This window comes from Ceratotherium simum, chromosome 5 (genome assembly GCF_057802395.1).
Source record: "Ceratotherium simum simum isolate JZ-2026a chromosome 5, ASM5780239v1, whole genome shotgun sequence".
Lineage (NCBI taxonomy): Eukaryota > Metazoa > Chordata > Mammalia > Perissodactyla > Rhinocerotidae > Ceratotherium > Ceratotherium simum.
Window position 1 is genome coordinate 14,044,826 of NC_141904.1, and position 19,532 is coordinate 14,064,357.

The 19,532-nt window shown below is 39.4% G+C and overlaps 1 protein-coding gene across 1 annotated transcript in view; it reads left to right on the forward strand.

Annotated features, from left to right (window-relative positions):
• The window catches only part of COPB2 (coat protein complex I subunit beta 2), a 34,685-nt gene extending 15,176 nt beyond the window's left edge, over positions 1-19,509 (forward strand). Inside the window, exons 11-22 of the mRNA XM_004419309.3 lie at positions 1,570-1,658; positions 1,745-1,851; positions 2,918-3,061; positions 3,731-3,861; positions 4,116-4,323; positions 8,530-8,640; positions 9,627-9,841; positions 18,047-18,139; positions 18,231-18,411; positions 18,597-18,665; positions 18,821-18,892; positions 19,132-19,509. Coding sequence (XP_004419366.1) covers positions 1,570-1,658; positions 1,745-1,851; positions 2,918-3,061; positions 3,731-3,861; positions 4,116-4,323; positions 8,530-8,640; positions 9,627-9,841; positions 18,047-18,139; positions 18,231-18,411; positions 18,597-18,665; positions 18,821-18,892; positions 19,132-19,227 — 1,516 coding nt within the window. The 3' untranslated portion in view covers positions 19,228-19,509. The remainder of the gene's footprint in view (positions 1-1,569; positions 1,659-1,744; positions 1,852-2,917; positions 3,062-3,730; positions 3,862-4,115; positions 4,324-8,529; positions 8,641-9,626; positions 9,842-18,046; positions 18,140-18,230; positions 18,412-18,596; positions 18,666-18,820; positions 18,893-19,131) is intronic.
• Positions 19,510-19,532: the final 23 nt, after the last annotated feature.

Genomic DNA, 19,532 nt, shown 5'->3' on the forward strand with positions numbered 1-19,532 from the left:
TAAGAACTTCATTGAATCTTTCTTAAAACTCATTTTCTGTGATGTTACTCAGCCCCCATTCTTTTTTTTGGTAAGGAAGATTGGCCCTGAGCTAACATCTGTTGCCAATCTTTCTCTTTTTGCTTGAGGAAGATTGGTCCTGAGCTAACATCTGTGCCAGTCTTCCTCTATTTTGTTGTGGGACGCTGCCACAGCATGGCTTGACGAGTGGTGTAGGTCCACGCCCGGGATCTGAACCTGCAAACCCGGGCCGCTGAAGCGGAGCGCACAAACTTAATCACTATACCACTGGGTTGGCCCCCCACCCCCCATTCTTAACAAAAGAAATTCTGTCTGAATTCCAAATGTTCATAAAATGTTTTCATTAAAAATGGGAAAAATGAACTCTGAATTATTATACGAGGTAGACACTGAGTGGTTCCTTTTTGATTCCTTCTTGGTGCAGGTAATAAACATTAAGGCTTTGGTTTTTTCAGACCACACAACTAAATTACGTCTTCACAGTTTTCTTAGTTTTGTTTTCCCCATATTTTGTATTGCCCCCACCCAGAACAGTGGATAACTTGAGCCTCAGCATTGTGTAATAAGATGCATGTTTTTAAAAATTTTTTGACAATGAGATTTACTGAGGTAAGAAACTGTTTTGATCTTTTCGTAAGTTTCCTAAATACACTCATACATGCACAGTCCCTTATACTAAAAGGTACTTTGTTGTCATCTTAAGCAAAATTAGAGTTCACGAATTGCCTTACCTCTCTCAACTTACCTCTCCCTGTTTTGATAGTTCGCTCTTTCAGCTTTATCCAGCCAAGACCCTGATCAGCATCTTTCCTATCTTGAGCAAAACACTTATCAGATCACTTTCTCAGATGCTCTTTAATATCCAGCAACAGCCACAGCCCCTCTTTTCAAGGCAGAGGCATGAATATACACAATCTTTTAAGTTGTTGCCAAACATGGCTGACTAGTGAGCCACTTATAAAAGTTTATTTTTAAAGTCACCTTTATTGAGATATAATTTATACAAAATAAAATGCATTATTTTAAATGTAAGTTTCAATGAATTTGGACAAATGTATACAATCTGTAACCACTAGCACAATCAAGATACAGAACATTTCTATCATCCCAAAAAATCCCCTTGTTTCCCTTAGCAGCCAGTTCCCCGCCCCTGCTCCCTGGCCCTAGGCAAACACTAATCTGCTTTTTTGTCACTGTGTAGATTGGATTTATCTTCTGTAGAGTTTCATATAAATGGAGGTGTAGAGTGTACACTCTTGTGTCTGGCTTCGTTTGCTCAGCATAATGTTTTTAGATTCATCCATGTTGTTTCATGGATCAGTAATTGGTTCCCCTTGCATGAATAGACCATGGTTGGTTTAATCACTCACCTATAAATAGACACTTGAGTCTTTTTCAGTTTCTGAAATAGTTTGTAAGCCCTAGTAATTTGTGTAATAGTGTGAAACCCATAGTTTATTACTCAAATATATTTGAAGATATTTCTGACATTTGGTAGAATTATGGTTTAATGTATAATATGCTGTTTGCTTCCCTTTTTTCCCCCAGATATGCGATAAGAGAGAGTAACAGTGTTGTAAAGATATTTAAGAACTTTAAGGAAAAAAAATCATTTAAACCAGATTTTGGAGCTGAAAGTGAGTGCTATTTATATATGATACATTTTTAGAAGCTTTGTAATGGTTCAAAAACATCTAAACAAAAATTTTTTTGTTCTTTTTAGGTATCTATGGAGGCTTCTTATTGGGAGTCAGGTCTGTAAATGGCTTAGCTTTCTATGACTGGGACAATACAGAACTCATACGCAGAATTGAAATTCAGCCGAAACACGTGAGTTTTCCTTCCATTGTTACTTTTGGAATGTGCATCTTTGTGAGGAGCTCTGGGTCCCTGAGGCCAAGAAATGTCTTTGTACGCTGCTGTCCCTGTTCCATTATGTTGTACACAGTGCCATTTACTTCAGGATTGCTTAGAAAATCAGAATTGCTGTGTTTGAGTGAGGCAGTAGATATTGGGTATTTTGAAAAGTATAAAAATTTATACAGATGTGAAGTGCTATTCATATTTTAAATGGCTTTTGACAGAGTGAAAAAAAAGCATGCTTTGAAGAGAAGTCAGGGAGCTCTTGACTTGGAAAGGCCTGAGGAGCTCCTGCACAATTCAGAAAGCCTTTTCATACTTTACCTGAGAATGGCTGTGTAAACTTCAGGAAACTGTCTCCAGTGACAAAATTTCCTACCTTGAGAACTACCTGCTTGACAGCTTTAATTGTCAGGAAATTATCTTTGGAGACAAATACACCTCCCTAGGGTCCTGCCTTTGTCTTGTAGAGCGTGCATTCCCAGTAGGGCAATAGTGCCCCCAACGGGGCAAAAATTGGTTCCTGGGGGGTGAAAAAAACTGATTCTTTTTATCTGTAAAGCATAGATATTCCTATGTGTGTATATATATATATACCATATGTGTATGTATATATGCATTATATATGTATAAGTATATATATAGTATCTGTGGTATTCAAATTTTATAGGGGGAGGTGCTTAGAAAAAAAATGCCTAAAAAGGTTCCTGGGGGGGTAATAATGAAAAAAAGGGTGAGAAATACTATTCTAGAGCAATAGGGAGTAAGCTACTGCTCTTCTAAATTATAGCACATCCAATGCTTACTGACAGCTCTCCGTCCTGTCTCCCTTGTCTCTTTCCATTTCTACGCTAAATAGAATAAGACTGCCCTGTCCACCCTCTCAAATACATACATACACACACACATTCTACATAAAATTAAGTGCATACTTTTTATCTTAATATAAGAAGATAAATCTTGACAGAAATGAAGTGTATGCAGTTTGTCATATCCACTCAGAAAATCATTTGTATTTCTGTTTGTCATGTTGCAGATTTTCTGGTCTGACTCTGGAGAGCTTGTCTGTATTGCTACCGAGGAGTCATTTTTTATCCTTAAGTATCTGTCGGACAAAGTCTTGGCTGCACAGGAAACACATGAGGGAGTTACTGAAGATGGCATTGAAGATGCCTTTGAGGTAATTGCATCAGCACAACTTTAACTTTGTTTCTAAATGATTTATATTCTTATAACAGAACTTCACTGATATTAACATTTTATTATAAGTTAGATTTGGGGAAACTAAGCATTTAAGGAATTCTGGTGGAGTATGAAAATTAAAATCTTGTCTCAAAGATCAGGGTCTGAAAGTACATATGTTTAAAAGAAATTTGTGCTTTAATTTTAGGAAATCTTTAGACTATCTTTGATATCTTTCAGTAAGGAAATTAGAAGGTGTTTTGGTCTTAAGACAGTTTAGCCAGAATGATTTAAATGAGCTGTCAAATGGTGAAGATAAATCATCTGTTATGGAGATGTCCTGGAAGATTTTATGAAATACTTCTTGTTCCAGTTTCATGTGTGTTAGAAGTTTAGATCAATACTTTTTTAGGTCATAGCTTAGATCAATACTTTTTTAGGTCATAGCTTTGATGCAACAGTGAGATCTTACATTACAAATACTCATCCAGGATCTTTTCTCAATTGAAGAAAGAAGATTAGAAATTCCAAGGACAGATTTTCTTGAAGTAGGATTTTACTTTGCATTCCTCATTCTACCTTATCACCCCCAATTATATTCAGTTTTTTATTATTGACAGGATTTCTAATGCTGAATAAGGTAATAGATTTTATTTTCTTTCTGCAGGTTCTTGGTGAGATTCAGGAAATTGTGAAAACAGGGCTGTGGGTAGGCGATTGCTTCATTTACACAAGTTCTGTGAACAGATTAAATTATTATGTTGGAGGAGAAATAGTCACCATTGCCCACTTGGACAGGTAGCTGAGTGTTGTTTTGCTTTTGTCTTAAGCATCCTAAATTTATGATTATATTTTTTAAACAAAACCTATTGCTGACTTGTAGCAATGAATAGGCCTGATTTTTCAGTGTTACAGTTTTGGTAGGTTGGCGATTGTTAACCAAAATTGCATCAGTCAAGTGGAAAGATTTTGAACAAGAGACAGGGTGTGGGTGTATGTGTTTATGTACTGATTTGGGCTTACTTGTAAATTAGTTTCTGTTACTATTATAGGACGATGTATCTCCTGGGCTACATTCCTAAAGACAACAGGCTGTATCTGGGGGATAAAGAACTGAACATCGTTAGCTACTCCCTGCTGGTCTCTGTGCTGGAGTACCAGACGGCTGTCATGCGGAGGGACTTTTTCATGGCTGATAAGGTCCTTCCTACCATTCCAAAAGAACAGAGGACCAGGGTTGCACACTTTTTGGAAAAGCAGGTAAGAGGATTTTTTTGTTTGTTATTTTCTTTTTATGTGTTTTTTAAAACCAACAATTTGAAAGAATGTTATTATGGATTTGAAAAACTTTATTTCTTAATTGCCACTGATTTTCCTATGGCAATGGAATTTCTCCTGTAAATTTGAGTCACTTGTTATACTTGTCCTTTCTCAGTGCCGTTAGTACCCCTTTCAAATGTTGGAGTGATTATCAGTCTTCTCTTTCTGTAGACTTCTTTGCCATTCTGTCAATATTTTCGTTTCTATGCTGCATTTTTCTCTCTATCCTAGCTGGCTTTTTTTCTTTCTTTCTTTTATTTTTTTGTGAGGAAGATTAGCCCTGAGGTAACATCTGATGCCACTCCTCTTCTTTTTGCTGAGGAAGATTGGTCCTGGGCTAACATCCGTGCCCACATTCCTCTACTTCACATGTGGGACGCTTGCCACAGCGTGGTTTGACGAGCAGTGTGTCAGTGCGCACCCTGGATCGAAACCCAAGAACCCCGGGCCACCAAATCGGAGTGTGCGCACTTAACTGCTACGCCACTGGGCCGGCCCCTCTTTTTTGTATTGTGGTAAACATAACATAAAATTTACCATTAGTGATATGCCTTTTTCTTAGTGGAATGTTTTTTAATCGGTTATATGTACACAAAGTATCAAGTTCTGCAAGGCTTAAGAAAAAAACAGCACTCCTTTCTCTCTCTCTACTTTTTTTTTTATAATTTTATTTATTTATTTTTCCCCCCAAAGCCCCAGTAGATAGTTGTATGTCATAGCTGCACATCCTTCTAGTTGCTGTATGTGGGACAGGGCCTCAGCGTGGCCGGAGAAGCGGTGCGTCGGTGCACGCCCGGGATCCGAACCCGGGCCGCCAGTAGCGGAGCGCGCACTTAACCACTAAGCCACAGGGCCGGCCCCTCTCTCTCTCTACTTTTAATTAATCACTTTTAATTCTTTTAGCTGACTCTCTTGGTGTTTATTTCCACATCTCTAAATAACATGCTTATATTGCTGTTTCCCAGTTTTAGGCATTTTTGTGACTTCCCACTCAGTAGAAGATAAGGATTTTTCTTTCTTTTGCCCTTCTGCTTCTACCACATACATACCACTTTCCTATCCCTTATCCTCCAAATATAGTCATGTCGTAATTTTGATTTGATCAGTATTCAATGTTTATATGTCTCTTTAAACACTGTTCACAGCTGAGCCGTGTGGCATATTATAGCTTTACCTTCCTACAATTGTTTGCTTTCCCTAGAGTTAATAACTGTCTCTTTTTTTTTCCCTTTGCTTATTTTTCTATGTAGTAACTGGTTAATTCTCCCTAGATTTTGCTGGTTCCCCAGGTTTCCTTGAAATCTTCTTTCACTATGTTTAGTGTGCCTCAGGCACACTAGTGTGCTCTCATAATGGATGGATATCCCAGCACCATCATGTTGGGGCTTCCCTTTGCCTTTCCCTTGAGTTGGATCCATTGTTTCCTATTTCTAATATCTTATTTCCTGGTTTACTCCCTCATTTTGCTGGAGCACGTACTTTAGTAGTTTTCTGAGAAAAGGGTTATTAATGGGAAGTAAATTTTTCTGTGACCTCCATCATCTGAAAGTGCCATTGTTCTGCTCTAAAACATATTTGACCATTTAACAGGATATAGAATTCTAGGTTGGAGGTAATTTTCTCTCAGAATTTTGAATGCATTGTTCCATTGCCTTCTAGCTTCTAGTAATTGTTGAAGTCTAAAGCCATTTATATTCCTGATTCTTGGTACCTGATTTATTTTTTCTCTCTGGAAGCTTTTTGGATCTTGTCCCTGTTCTGAAATGTTACCATGATGGTGGGCCTTGATAGGCGTCAATTATCATTCATTCTGCTGGATATTAGATGAGCTCTTTTAATTGGGAACTCATGTCTTCATTTCTGAGAGATTTTCTTGAATCATTTCTCTGATGATTTCCTTCGTTTTCTGTGTTCTGTCTTTGTGGAACTGTTACTCAAATGTTGGACCTCCTCCATTAGTTTTCTCATTTTGTTATTCTTGGACTTTTTAAATCTTATTCTTGTTTGTGGATGAAGTTTCTCTTTTTTCTCTGAGGATATGAATGATAGGTTTTTTGGTTGTTTTGAAGTTTTCTTTTCCCCTTACATGGTCTGCTTCCTTCAAGGTGCTGTTATTGGTTCATTTTTATCTCTGTCTTTCCTATTAGAGATGTTCCTCAGCTATCTGATGACCCTTGGACCTTCATTTAAGAGTGGTCTGAGAAGCAGATCAAAAGGTCTGAGTTTGTGGGTAGGCTTGTTGGGTATGGACTTCACAGTGTGTGATGAGGCTGGGCCATTCGATTGGGGAACCTCAGTGTCAGTGTATTCATCTAATGGATTTAACGAGCACTTAACATCGTACCAGGCACTGTTCTAGTTGGCATATAGCCCACATTGACATTTTAGGATTTTTAAGTCTTACCCCTTGGGCTGGTTAGAGTTTACAGAGAAGCTCCCGAGTCACCATCATTCTGGAGGCTGAGTAGAAAACGGCTTGGTGTTTCAGTATTTAGTATTTCATTTAGTCTCAGTGTCCATTCTCACAATCTCCGGTTTTCTTTTTGATACTTAGTACTCCTGCCAGGTGTGCAGGGTATCCCTCAGACTGGAGACCCTCTAGCTTACCCTCCCAGAGAAGAAACCTCCTGTCTTCTGTGTGTGTCGAGAGGTGGGCGGAGAGGAGTGGGGACCTGCAGTATCTCACTGCTGCTTCTCTAGGCTTTCAGGCAGTTTTGTTTGTTTTAGCACTACCCTTCACGAGCTGCCCATTGGGGATTCTCGTATGGGAATCGGGTTGTTTCTATGCTGTCCTCACTCCTGATTTGGGATTCATTTTCTCTAGTGTTTTAACTGAATAGTTAAATAGGAGTGTTTATATTCCTCTCACCAGCTTTCCAGCTTCCAAAATTTTGTTACTGATGTCTCCTCTGCCTTTCTGTGTGTCCCTGGGAGTTTATGCCTTAAAAACAGAATCCCTCTGGTGTCCTCTCAGTGGGGATTTGGGGGAAACAGGAGTGTACCTAGTCCACCTCATTTCATCTGCTTTGCCCTTCCTGTATCTGACTAGCTCCACAGATCTTCCGTCCTCCACTCTTGTATTTTATATCTTCTCCATCAGTGCCAGGGAGGACAAGGAGGAACGCAGATTATCCAGAGTGCCTTGTTTACACTGTACTCATGAACGGGTGGGGGAGGGGCAGCTTGTATAGTCTGAAGTGAAAACATTTTCAACACAGTGATACAGGCATCGTGAAGACCCAGCCGGGCAGAAGTCAGAGCTGTCCAGCCTCTGCACCCGACCCCCCTAACTGAGCCTTCTGCTTCGGTCTGATGAAGTCTCCTGAAGTCTGAGCTTTTTGTCTACACACCACTGCGCTAGAGCTGAAGAGCTTGCCCAGAGGGCAGACCCCATCAGTACCGTTTGGGGGAGAAGCTAACTTAGTCATTACAATAGCTGGTTTAAAAGCCTGTTTCTGATGACTGAGTGGAGCGTGGAAAGGCAACTTTAGACTTCCTGCCCTCTGCAGTGCCTGCTGATGAATAAACTGGACGTGAGACCCACAGTAAAGGCATAGGTGATGACACCCAATCAGTGTCAGGACCTGAAAGCAAAGTGTTTGTGCAGTGACCTACAGATTGTAGAAAATTAGAAAGTTTTATATTTGACTGCCTTTTCTTTGAGAAGCTGGACCAGATGATCTCTAAGGCCTAGCTTAGTGAGTAGATTATGAACAGCTAGGTCTACACCACTGTGCCTTTCTTTTGTTGAAATGGCTCTTGTTCAGTCAACTTTCCAAAATCCTTTTCTTTTTGACATTTCTGTTTATGTTTACATTTTTACTTATTGTTTTACGTGAGTTTATCTAGCATTGGTCAGCTTCCCTGCTTAGAAAACAGTAGATATTATGTGACTAAATTTTGTCTGCCAGGTTTGTTCTTATCAGTTAATTTAATGACTCCTTAATTTTTCCCTGTCTTCTCACTAAAGAGTATTTTGTTATCTGTTACTTTTGTCTAAGTAGTGGGGTTTCTGTGTCAGCAGGGTATTTTTAGTTTGAGGGAAATGGATGATTTGCTGTGTGCGTGTGTGCACACTACATATACATACAGACTACACACACATCTTTATATACATACATAAGTACATATATTTTATCTGTTTAGGGCTTCAAGCAGCAAGCTCTTACAGTATCCACAGATCCTGAGCACCGCTTTGAACTGGCTCTTCAGCTTGGAGAACTAAAAATTGCATACCAGTTAGCAGTGGAAGCAGAGGTATGTGCTAATTCATGATTTTTCATAACTGATGGAAAGGTCAGTAGGTACTTCTATGTGTTTAGTGTAAGCTGTGTTATTAAAAATTTTCTGAAATGCATATTAGTGACTCATTTTGGTGAGGTTATTGCTTCTCTTTGGTCTTTTTAGAAAATGCATTATGTTAATCTTTGCATAAATTAAATGGATTATATTGGATATATTCTTAGCATTCTAATTTGTTTAAGAAAAAGTATTTTCATATCTTATTTGAGATCTGTTTTGGAAGAGAAGGAAGGATATAAGGTAGTAGATAAAGTATTCTGGGAACTCTGAAAGAATGCAGACATAGCAGTAATTTGCCAAACTACTGAGAAAGATGTTGGTTTTAAAGAAGGGTTCTGACATTTTGAGACAGTTTAATGACATTTTTATGGATCTTTGTATATTGAGGGCTCCCAGTTGTGATTTAACTCTAGCATTTACTGGTAGATTCATTTCAGATGTGCTAAATAAATTTTAGCTATGTTAAGATCACCAAATGTGCAGCATTTTATTTGATTTATGAGAAGCTACAAATGACAGATAATATTTATTGTTAAATATTTAAGGATATAGGAAGCAATTTTCTACTCTTTCAAAAAATGATATTAAATCACTCATTAAAATAATTGCAATCTAATTACCCTAAAACTACCATTAGTTTTACTTTTAGTTTCACTGTATAATTACAAAATAGAAAGGTAATGGGGTTGATGATGATTATTCATGCATCATTAAAATTGTGTTTATTAATTTTGTATATGTGAATAATTTCCATTTCCTCATGATACATTTTGTCATTCCATTCTTGACTAATAGAACCAACTTAACAAGCACAGCTCAGTATGTATATAAAATCTCCCATTGTCTGCACAGTAATGCTCAGGTTAATGGAATAATGTTGATGTTGGAAATCCAAATGTCTATTTCCAAAGGTATTTTAACTTGGAAACTCTTTCTTGCAGTCAGAACAGAAGTGGAAACAACTTGCTGAACTTGCTATTAGTAAATGTCAGTTTGGCCTAGCCCAGGAGTGCCTGCACCACGCACAGGATTACGGCGGTCTGTTGCTTTTGGCCACTGCCTCTGGAAACGCTAGTATGGTGAACAAGCTAGCAGAGGGTGCGGAGAGAGATGGCAAGAATAACGTGGCATTCATGAGCTACTTTTTACAGGGCAAGTAAGTGTTAATCCAAGGTCTAAAAGAGGTAGCATAGTAACATAAAAGCACTTATTTCTGCATTGACTTGGAAAGGTGATTTCTGGGGAGGAATGTGAAGAATGAACCCTGGAGAGAGAACTGATACCTGGCCGAAGGCTGTTGCTAGTGGGGCAGTCAGAGGAGGACAGTGCTACAGCAGCACTCACCTTCAGCAAGGGATGCTCTCAGCACATTTAGTCTGAATGTTTGAGCAAAATGAGCTGTTTAGAGAAGCTCAACTGGGATAAATGTTAAGCCCCTTTCTCTTTTTTTTTTTTTTTTTTTTTTTTAATTTTTTGTTTATTGCAGTAACATTGGTTTATAACATTGTAAAAATTTCAGGTGTACATCATTGTACTTCTATTTCTGCATAGATTACATCATGTTCACCACCAAAATACTAATTACAACCCATCACCACACACATGTACCCAATTATCCCTTTCACCCTCCTCCCTCCCCCCTTCCCCTCTGGTAACCACCAATCCAATCTCTGTCCCTATGTGTTTGTTTATTGTTGTTATTATCTACTACTTAATGAAGGAAATCATACGGTATTTGACCTTCTCCCTCTGACTTATTTCACTTTGCATCATTCCCTCAATGTCCATCCATGTTGTCACAAATGGCTGGATTTCATTGTTTCTTATGGCTGAGTAGTATTCCATTGTGTATATATACCACAGCTTTTTTATCCATTCGTCCCTTGATGGGCACTTAGGTTGCTTCCAAGTCTTGGCTATCGTGAATAAGGCTGCAATGAACACAGGGGTGCATGTACCTTTGCAAATTGGTGTTTTCAAGTTCTTTGGATAAATACCCAACAGTGGAATAGCTGGATCATATGGTAGTTCTATCCTTGATTTTTTGAGGAATCTCCATACTGTTTTCCATAGTGGCTGCACCAGTTTGCACTCCCACCAGCAGTGTATGAGAGTTCCCTTCTCTCCACAACCTCTCCAACACATGTTGTTTCCTGTCTTGTTAATTATAGCCATTCTGACGGGCGTGAGGTGATATCTCATTGTAGTTTTGATTTGCATTTCCCTGATAGTTAGTGATTTTGAACATCTTTTCATGTGTCTGTTGGCCATCTGTATATCTTCTTTGGAGAAATGTCTGTTCAGGTCTTTTGCCCATTTTTAATTGGGTTGGTAGTTTTTGTTGTTGAGATGCATGAGTTCTTTATATATTTTGGAGATTAAGCCCTTATCAGATGTATGGTTTGCAAATATCTTCTCCCAATTGTTAGGTTGTCTTTTCGTTTTGTTGATGGTTTCCTTTGCTGTGCAGAAGCTTTTTAGTTTGATGTAGTCCCATTTGTTTATTTTTTCTATTGTTTCTCTTGCCCGGTCAGAGGTGGTGTTTGAAAAGATGTTGCTAAGACTGATGTCGAAGAGCGTACTGCCTATGTTTTCTTCTAGAACTTTCACAGTTTCAGGTCTTACATTCAAGTCTTTAATCCATTTGGAGTTAATTTTTGTGTATGGTGTAAGGTAAGAGTCTACTTTCATTTTTTTGCATATGGCTATCCAGTTTTCCCAACACCATTTGTTGAAGAGACTTTCTTTTCCCCATTGTATGTTCTTGGCTCCTTTGTCAAAGATTAGCTGTCCATAGATGTGTGGGTTTATTTCTGGGCTTTCGATTCTATTCCATTGATCTGTGTGTCTGTTTTTGTGCCAGTACCATGCTGTTTTGGTTACTATAGCTTTGTAGTATATTTTGAAATCCGGGAGTGTGATACCTCCAGCTTTGTTCTTTTTTCTCAGGATTCCTTTAGCTATTCGGGGTCTTTTGTTGTTCCATATAAATTTTAGGATTCTTTGTTCTATTTCTGTGAAAAATGTTGTTGGAACTTTGATAGGGATTGCATTGAATCTATAGATGGCTTTAGGAAGTATGGACATCTTAACTATGTTAATTCTTCCAATCCAAGAGCACGGAATATCTTTCCATTTCTTTGTGTCTTCTTCAATTTCTTTCAGAAATGTTTTATAGTTTTCGTGTACAGATCTTTCACCTCTTTGGTTAAGTTTATTCCTAGGTATTTTATTCTTTTGTTGCAATTGTAAATGGGATGGTATTCTTAATTTCTCTTTCTGCTACTTCGTTGTTAGTGTACAGAAATGCAACTGATTTTTGTATGTTGATTTTGTATCCTGCAACTTTACCATATTCGTTTATTACTTCTAAAAGTTTTCTGGTGGATTCTTTAGGGTTTTCTATATATAAAATCATGTCATCTGCAAATAGTGACAGTTTCACTTCTTCCTTTCCAATTTGGATCCCTTTTATTTCTTTCTCTTGCCTGATTGCTCTGGCTAGGACTTCCAATACTATGTTAAATAGGAGTGGTGACAGTGGGCATCCTTGTCTGGTTCCTGTTCTTAGAGGGATAGCTTTCAGTTTTTCACCATTGAGGATGATATTAGCTGTGGGTTTCTCATATATGGTCTTTATTATGTTGAGGTACTTTCCTTCTATACCCATTTTATTCAGAGTTTTTATCATAAATGGATGCTGGATCTTGTCAAATGCTTTCTCTGCATCTATTGAGATGATCATGTGATTTTTGTTCTTCATTTTATTAATGTGGTGTATTACGTTGATTGATTTGCGAATGTTAAACCATCCCTGCATACCTGGAATAAATCCCACTTGATCATGGTGTATAATCTTTTTAACGTATCGTTGTATGCGATTTGCTAGTATTTTGTTGAGGATTTTCGCATCAATGTTCATCAGTGATATTGGCCTGTAATTTTCTTTTTTGTGTTGTCCTTGTCTGGTTTTGGTATCAGGGTAATGTCAGCTTTAGAATGAGTTAGGAGCTTCCCCCTCCTCAATTTTTGGAAGAGTTTGAGAAGGATAGGTATTAAGTCTTCTTTGAATGTTTGGTAGAATTCACCAGGGAAGCCGTCTGGTCCTGGACTTTTATTTTTGGGGAGGTTTTTGATTACTGTTTCGATCTCCTTACTGGTGATTGGTCTATTCAAATTCTCTACTTCTTGATCCAGTTTTGGAAGGTTGTATGATTCTAAGAATTTATCCATTTCTTCCAGATTGTCGAATTGGTTGGCATATAGTTTTTCATAGTATTCTCTTATAATCTTTTGTATTTCTGAGGTGTCTGTTGTAATTTTTCCTCTTTCATTTCTGATTTTACTTATTTGTGCCTTCTCTCTTTTTTTCTTGGTGAGTCTAGCTAAAGGTTTGTCTATTTTGTTGATCTTTTCAAAGAACCAGCTCTTGGTTTTATTAATTTTTTCTATTGTTTTTTGGTCTCTATTTCATTTATTTCTGCTCTGATTTTTATTATTTCCCTTCTTCTACTGATTTTGGGCTTTGTTTGTTCTTCTTTTTCCAGTTCCTTTAGGTGCATTGTTAGATTGTTTATTTGAGATTTTTCTTGTTTGTTGAGATAGGCCTGTATCGCTATAAACTTCCCTCTTAGAACCGCTTTTGCTGTATCCCATAAATTCTGGCATGTCGTATTTTCATTTTCGTTTGTCTCCAGGTATTTTTTGATTTCTTCTTTGATTTCTTCATTAACCCAGTCGTTGTTCAGTAGCATTTTGTTTAATCTCCATGTATTTCTGGTTTTTCTGATTTTCTTCCTATAGTTGATTTCTAGTTTCATACCTTTGTGGTCAGAAAAGATGCTTGGTATTATTTCAATCTTCTTAAATTTATGGAGACTTGTTTTGTGGCCTAATATGTGATCAATCCTGGAGAACGTTCCATGTGCATTTGAAAAGAATGTGTATTCCTCGGTTTTTGGATGGAATGCTCTGTATATATCTACTAGGTCCATCTGTTCTAGTGTGTCGTTTAAGGCCAATGTTTCCTTATTGATCTTCTGTTTGGATGATCTATCCGTTGGTGTAAGTGGAGTGTTAAAGTCCCCTACTATTATTGTGTTACTGTCTATTTCTGTTTTTATGTCTGTTAATAATTGCTTTATATATTTAGGTGCACCTACATTGGGTGCGTAGATATTTACAAGTGTTATATCCTCTTGTTGGACTGTTCCCTTGATCATTATGTAATGCCCTTCTTTGTCTCGTTTTACAGTTTTTGTTTTAAAGTCTATTTTGTCTGATATGAGTACTGCTACCCCAGCTTTCTTTTCATTGCCATTTGCGTGGAGTATCTTTTTCCATCCCTTCACTTTTAGTTTGTGAGTGTCTTTAGGTCTGAAGTGTGTCTCTTGTATGCAGCATATATATGGGTCTTGTTTTTTTATCCAGTCAGCCACCCTATGCCTTTTAATTGGAGCATTTAGTCCATTGACGTTTAAAGTAGCTATTGATAAGTATGTACTTACTGCCATTTTTTAACTTTTTTTTTTTTCCCTCAGTGTTTTAGTAGTCCTTCTCTGTTCCTTACTTCTTCTATACAGAATTGATGGTCACTTTAGTTTGACCTCTGTCTGAAAGCTGTACTCTTTAACTACCCTCCTCCCTCCTTTTATGTTTTTGATATCATATCCAACCTCTTTTTTGTGCATTTGTATCCATTACGTTCTAATCGTGGAAATAGATAATTTTTCCTATTTGTGGTCTTCTCTTTTCCCCTTAAATCAGTCCCTTTAACATTTCTTGTAACACTGGTTTCTTGGTGACAAACTCCTTTAATTTTTGCTTATCTGGGAAAATTTTGATCTCTCCTTCCATTTTGAATGATAACCTTGCTGGGTAGAGTATTCTTGGCTGTAAGTTTTTTCCTTTTAGCACTTTAAATATATCATGCCATTCTCTTCTAGCCTGTAAGGTTTCTGCTGAGAAGTCAGCTGATAGCCTTATGGGGTTTCCTTTGTAAGTTAACTTGACATTCTCTTGCGGCTTTTAGGATTCTCTCTTTATCTTTAATTCTGGACATTTTGATTATGATGTGTCTTGGTGTGGGCCTCTTTGGGTTTATCTTGTTTGGGGCTCTCTGTGCCTCCTGTACCTGGATGTCTGTTTCCTTCCTTAGGTTAGGGAAGTTTTCATCTATTATTTCTTGAAATAGATTCTCTGCCCCCTTGTCTCGCTCTTCTCCTTCCGGGACACCTATAACACGGATGTTAGTGCGCTTGATGTTGTCCCAGAGGTCCCTTAGACTGTCCTCACTCTTTTTAATTCTTTTCTCTTTTACCTGTTCACCTTGGGTAATTTCTTCTAGTCTTTCTTCCAGCTCACAGATCCGTTCTTCTGTATCCTCTACTCTGCTTTTGAGTCCCTCTAATGAGTTTTTCATTTCCAGTATTGTATTCTTCATTTCTGATTGGTTCTTTTTATATCTTCCATTTCTTTGTTGACATTCTCACTGAGTCCATCTATTCTTCTCCCCAGATCAGTGAGCATCCTTAACACTCTTAGTTTGAACTCTCTGTCGGGTAGGTTGCTCATTTCTGTTTCACTAAGTTCCTTTTCTGGGGTTTTGTCCTGTTCCCTTACTTGGAATGTATTCTTTTGCCTCTTCATTTTGCCTCTTTCCTGTGCTTGTGTCTACGTATTAGGTAGGTCAGCTACGTCTCCTGCTCTTGGATAGGTGACCTTATGTAAGTGATGGCTTAGGAGGCTTCCAGTGTGCTTCCCTCAGTTCTCAATGTTCCAGGGGTGACCCCTATGTGGGCTACGTGTATCCTTCTGCTGTGGCCTGTTTGCTCTCCCTGGAGGCACCCAGGGAGGCTGAGTTATGCTCCTGGCCAGCTGTTGTAATGCTCAGCTGCTTGTAGTTGTTGTGGGCCCTTCAGTCTCTTTATCAGCTGTGGGGAGCCCCAGCACAGTTGGCTGCAAGTTCTAATACCACATTTGTGTTGCAGTATTTCTTTTAAGTGAGTAGGCCCCCAGCGTGGCAGGTTGTTAGGCTCAGGGCCTTACAATTGCTGTAAGCCTCTAGCCTATTAGGTCTCTTGTCAGCTCTCTGAGGATTGCAGCTGGGTGGGGCTGGCCTCAGGCACAGGAGCACCCAATTGTTTCAGGCTTTGGAAGGTGGGGCAAACCTCCTATGTGGGTCTTTGAGAAACACAAGTCTTCTGCGGCTGAGAAGCCCTGCCGCCCACAGGTCCACACACACAGTCAACACAGTCCTGCCCCGTGTGAGTGCCCCGACCTCCCCAAGTGGACCCAGTCTCTCCACGGCGGGAGCCCCACACACTCTGCCACTGCCCCACACTCTCCACCCGCTCCTTGTGCACACCCTGCCCCGCTCAAGTCAGCTCAGTTGCCAGGTTGCAGAGAATCCAGTCACCAATCTATGCAGGCCCACACGTTGCCTGAGGGCTTGTTGTTGGGTGGGGCTAGTCTCTAGGGTGGGCTGCCTGCCCTGGCTGAGCTGGATTAAATCGGTGCTCTAGCGGGTGGAGCAGACCCTGGGCTAGCAGGTCTCAGGGAGAACTCCAATGGCGTCTGTGTCAGCACGCTCACACCAGGCCACAACAATGGCCGCCGCCAATGTCCCAGTCCCTGGAGAGGTCTCACCCCTCACCGAAATGCACTCAGGGCCTATTAGGTGAGTCTCTTGTCACCGAAGCACTGTGCACCTTTCTTTCTGGTGATTTTAGGATGCTTTCTGGAACGGGTGAGTTTGTGCGCGGGCCCTTTAAGAGCCAGTTTTAGTTTCTTTGTGAACCGGGTTTTCTGGGGGTGCTACCCAATGCTTTAGTAGCAGGCAAAGTCAGATATTATGCTGCTGGTCTCAATTGTGCTGGGTCCACAAAATGCCCACAGCGGGGGCGCTCCCTGGCTCAGGGCCCCGCGCCTCCAGGGAGGCTGCGTACCTGTGAGCTGCTCCCGGCGGCCGTGAAGCTGGCGGCTTGTGAAGGCGGCGTTTTCCCTCTCCAGAAGGGAGTCTCTGCCTCTTCCACCTCAATTAGGATTGTCCGTTGTTGCAGGAGTTCCTCTTATCCAGTTTTCAGTTCTGTCTCAGGGGTAATTTTTCCACGAGTAGTTGTAAATTGGCTGTGTCCACGGGAGGAGGTGAGTTCAGAGTCTGCCTACGCCGCCATCTTGACTCCCTAATCTCCACCCCTTTCTCCAAAGCCCTTCCACTCACTGGCTGAGGCCATTTTATTTTATGACAGCAGGAGGCTCTTGTGCTGTCCCAGTTGGTACCTGAATGGCAGTTGATTTTACCCAAATGGGATAATTCTGATCTGTTCATGGCAAGAATAAAGGGAGATGAGGATGCCAGTTAATTTTAGATTTGAGTCCAACTGTAGCCAATATGACATTTAGAAATGTCATAGATTTCTAAAAGTCTGTTAGTGCAGACCGTATCATTTCAACATTAGTTGACCATATTATGAAGTAAGACACAAAAATATTCATTAACCTTGTCCTAATACTTTTTAAACCCCACACTTTATTATAAAAACTTTGAATGTGCACCTCAATATATGTATTTATAATGTTTATAAATTTATATTTATATATGTAAGAATAGGTTCACTATTCCTTATCCATAATTCAAAAATCCAAAAATATTTTGAAGTTTTTTATGACTTATTTGATGGCAAAACCTGACCTGAACTCTGAGATATTTATTATGAGTTGCTTTTATGCCACTTAGTATGTTTTTATCGCATTTAGTATTCATGTGTTATTGCAGAATGTTAGTGTTGTGACTTTTATTTGATGCTGAGGATGTTAGGTATAGTGTATATACTGTATTACCTTTCTAAAATCCAAAAAAAATCTCAATTCTAAAACACATTATCCCCTTTATCAAACTTACATAGGAAAAAATTGAAATTAAGAAAAAATAGATACTTGGTTATTTTCCTACTGGGCACCACTGGATCATCCAGCACAGCCCACGTTGGAGACACTGCCCTCAGTATTCCCACTTGTGAAACTGAGTTTCTGCTCCTATATTTCCTGAAGCCTTTAAAATGTGCTCATCTAAGCTGCCTTGTCTGGAAAAGCCCCTTTAGAGTCTTCTTAGTTGTTAAAACAAGGAGATTGAACATGGTCACAAAAGCTGTCTTCTCTCTCATACTCCTGGAGTCCACTGATTATGTGACACATCAGTGATGACAAGTTAATGGCTCAGTGACAGAAATGAAGTGTATGTGTGGGAGTTGGGGAAGGAATGCTGACTTTGCAACACTAAATCCACATTTCTTTAAGGTGCTAAGTGCCATCATTATAGTGTTTCTTCTTGGTAACAGTGCCTCTCCTTTTTCATCTTTAGGCTTGATGCTTGCCTGGAGCTCTTGATTAGAACTGGACGATTGCCAGAAGCTGCCTTCCTGGCCCGGACTTACTTACCCAGTCAGGTTTCAAGGTACAGACTATTAATTTTAGGGAGAAATGTTGCAGATAAAAACAGAGCACACTTATTCAGTCTCCCTTTGGTTCCATGGTATCTATAACAGGGTGGTGAAACTCTGGAGAGAAAATCTCTCAAAAGTCAATCAGAAAGCAGCGGAATCCCTTGCTGATCCAACAGAATATGAAAACCTTTTTCCTGGATTAAAAGAAGCCTTTGTTGTGGAAGAATGGGTAAAGGAAACACATGCTGATCTGTGGCCAGCCAAACAATACCCACTTGTCACGGTGAGTGGCCAGGATGCCAGGCCTCATTTAGTGTGACTGCAGGGTGGAAGTGCATTCTCAACTTAAGGTTTGAACTGTGCTACACACATGATTGTTGGATTGAGAGCTAGTGTCTGGGATTTAGGCCAAGTTCATAGATGAATTATGACTTCAGAATATTTCATCATTGCTTGCTTCTCTGATAGCCAAATGAAGAAAGAAATGTTATAGAAGAGGCAAAAGGCTTTCAGCCCTCAAGATCTGCAGCTCAACAGGTCAGTAGAATACTACAGGAGATAACCTGGTTGAGACTTGTTCATTTTAAGTATCATCTCCCACTTCCTAAATCTGATCAACTTTCCTTTGGGGAAAACTTAAATTCCTGAACAAATTCCTTTGTCTTTATATGTATCTCCACTTGGGCTTTCAGGAACTTGATGGAAAACCTGCTTCTCCTACTCCAGTTATTGTGGCCTCCCACACAGCCAAAAAAGAAGAAAAGGTACAGACATCACACCCAAACTTCCTATGGGAACCCCAGCCTCTCCCTCCCTCCCATGAATGTCTGCAGAATGTGCAGGCCTCTGCGTTTTAAGTGATGTAATCAGTTTCAGAGTAGGGGCTTTGAATGGGAAGATGCCCTTTGGACTGACCTGTTTTGGTTCTCTTTGGATTATGAATCAGAGATAACTTGTCTCTAACACAGTACTATGTAACTCACCTCCTTCCTTTTCTTTGCAGAGTTTACTTGAACTGGAAGTAGATTTGGATAATTTGGACTTAGAAGATATTGACACAACAGATATCAACCTGGATGAAGATATTCTGGATGATTGAATAATGTTTCCCATTTACCCAACTAAACAGCTCATTATTATGCACAGGTATTGATCATCACCCTTACCGCAGTGCTGTGGACTCTGAGAAACTCCTTTGATTTTTATATGTGAACACTGTGGCCCACCGGGAGCACAGTGCCCTCCTCCTCTTAGAAGGAGTGAGTTTATGTGCAGCAACTAAATCACTGTTTCCTTGTTAACTAAAACAAAGGTGGGCTTTGATTTTTTTCATACTGTTATTAGACCATATCTCATAAAATTTTTTGAATTAACAAAGATACTTCAAAGTTTCCTTTCTGAATA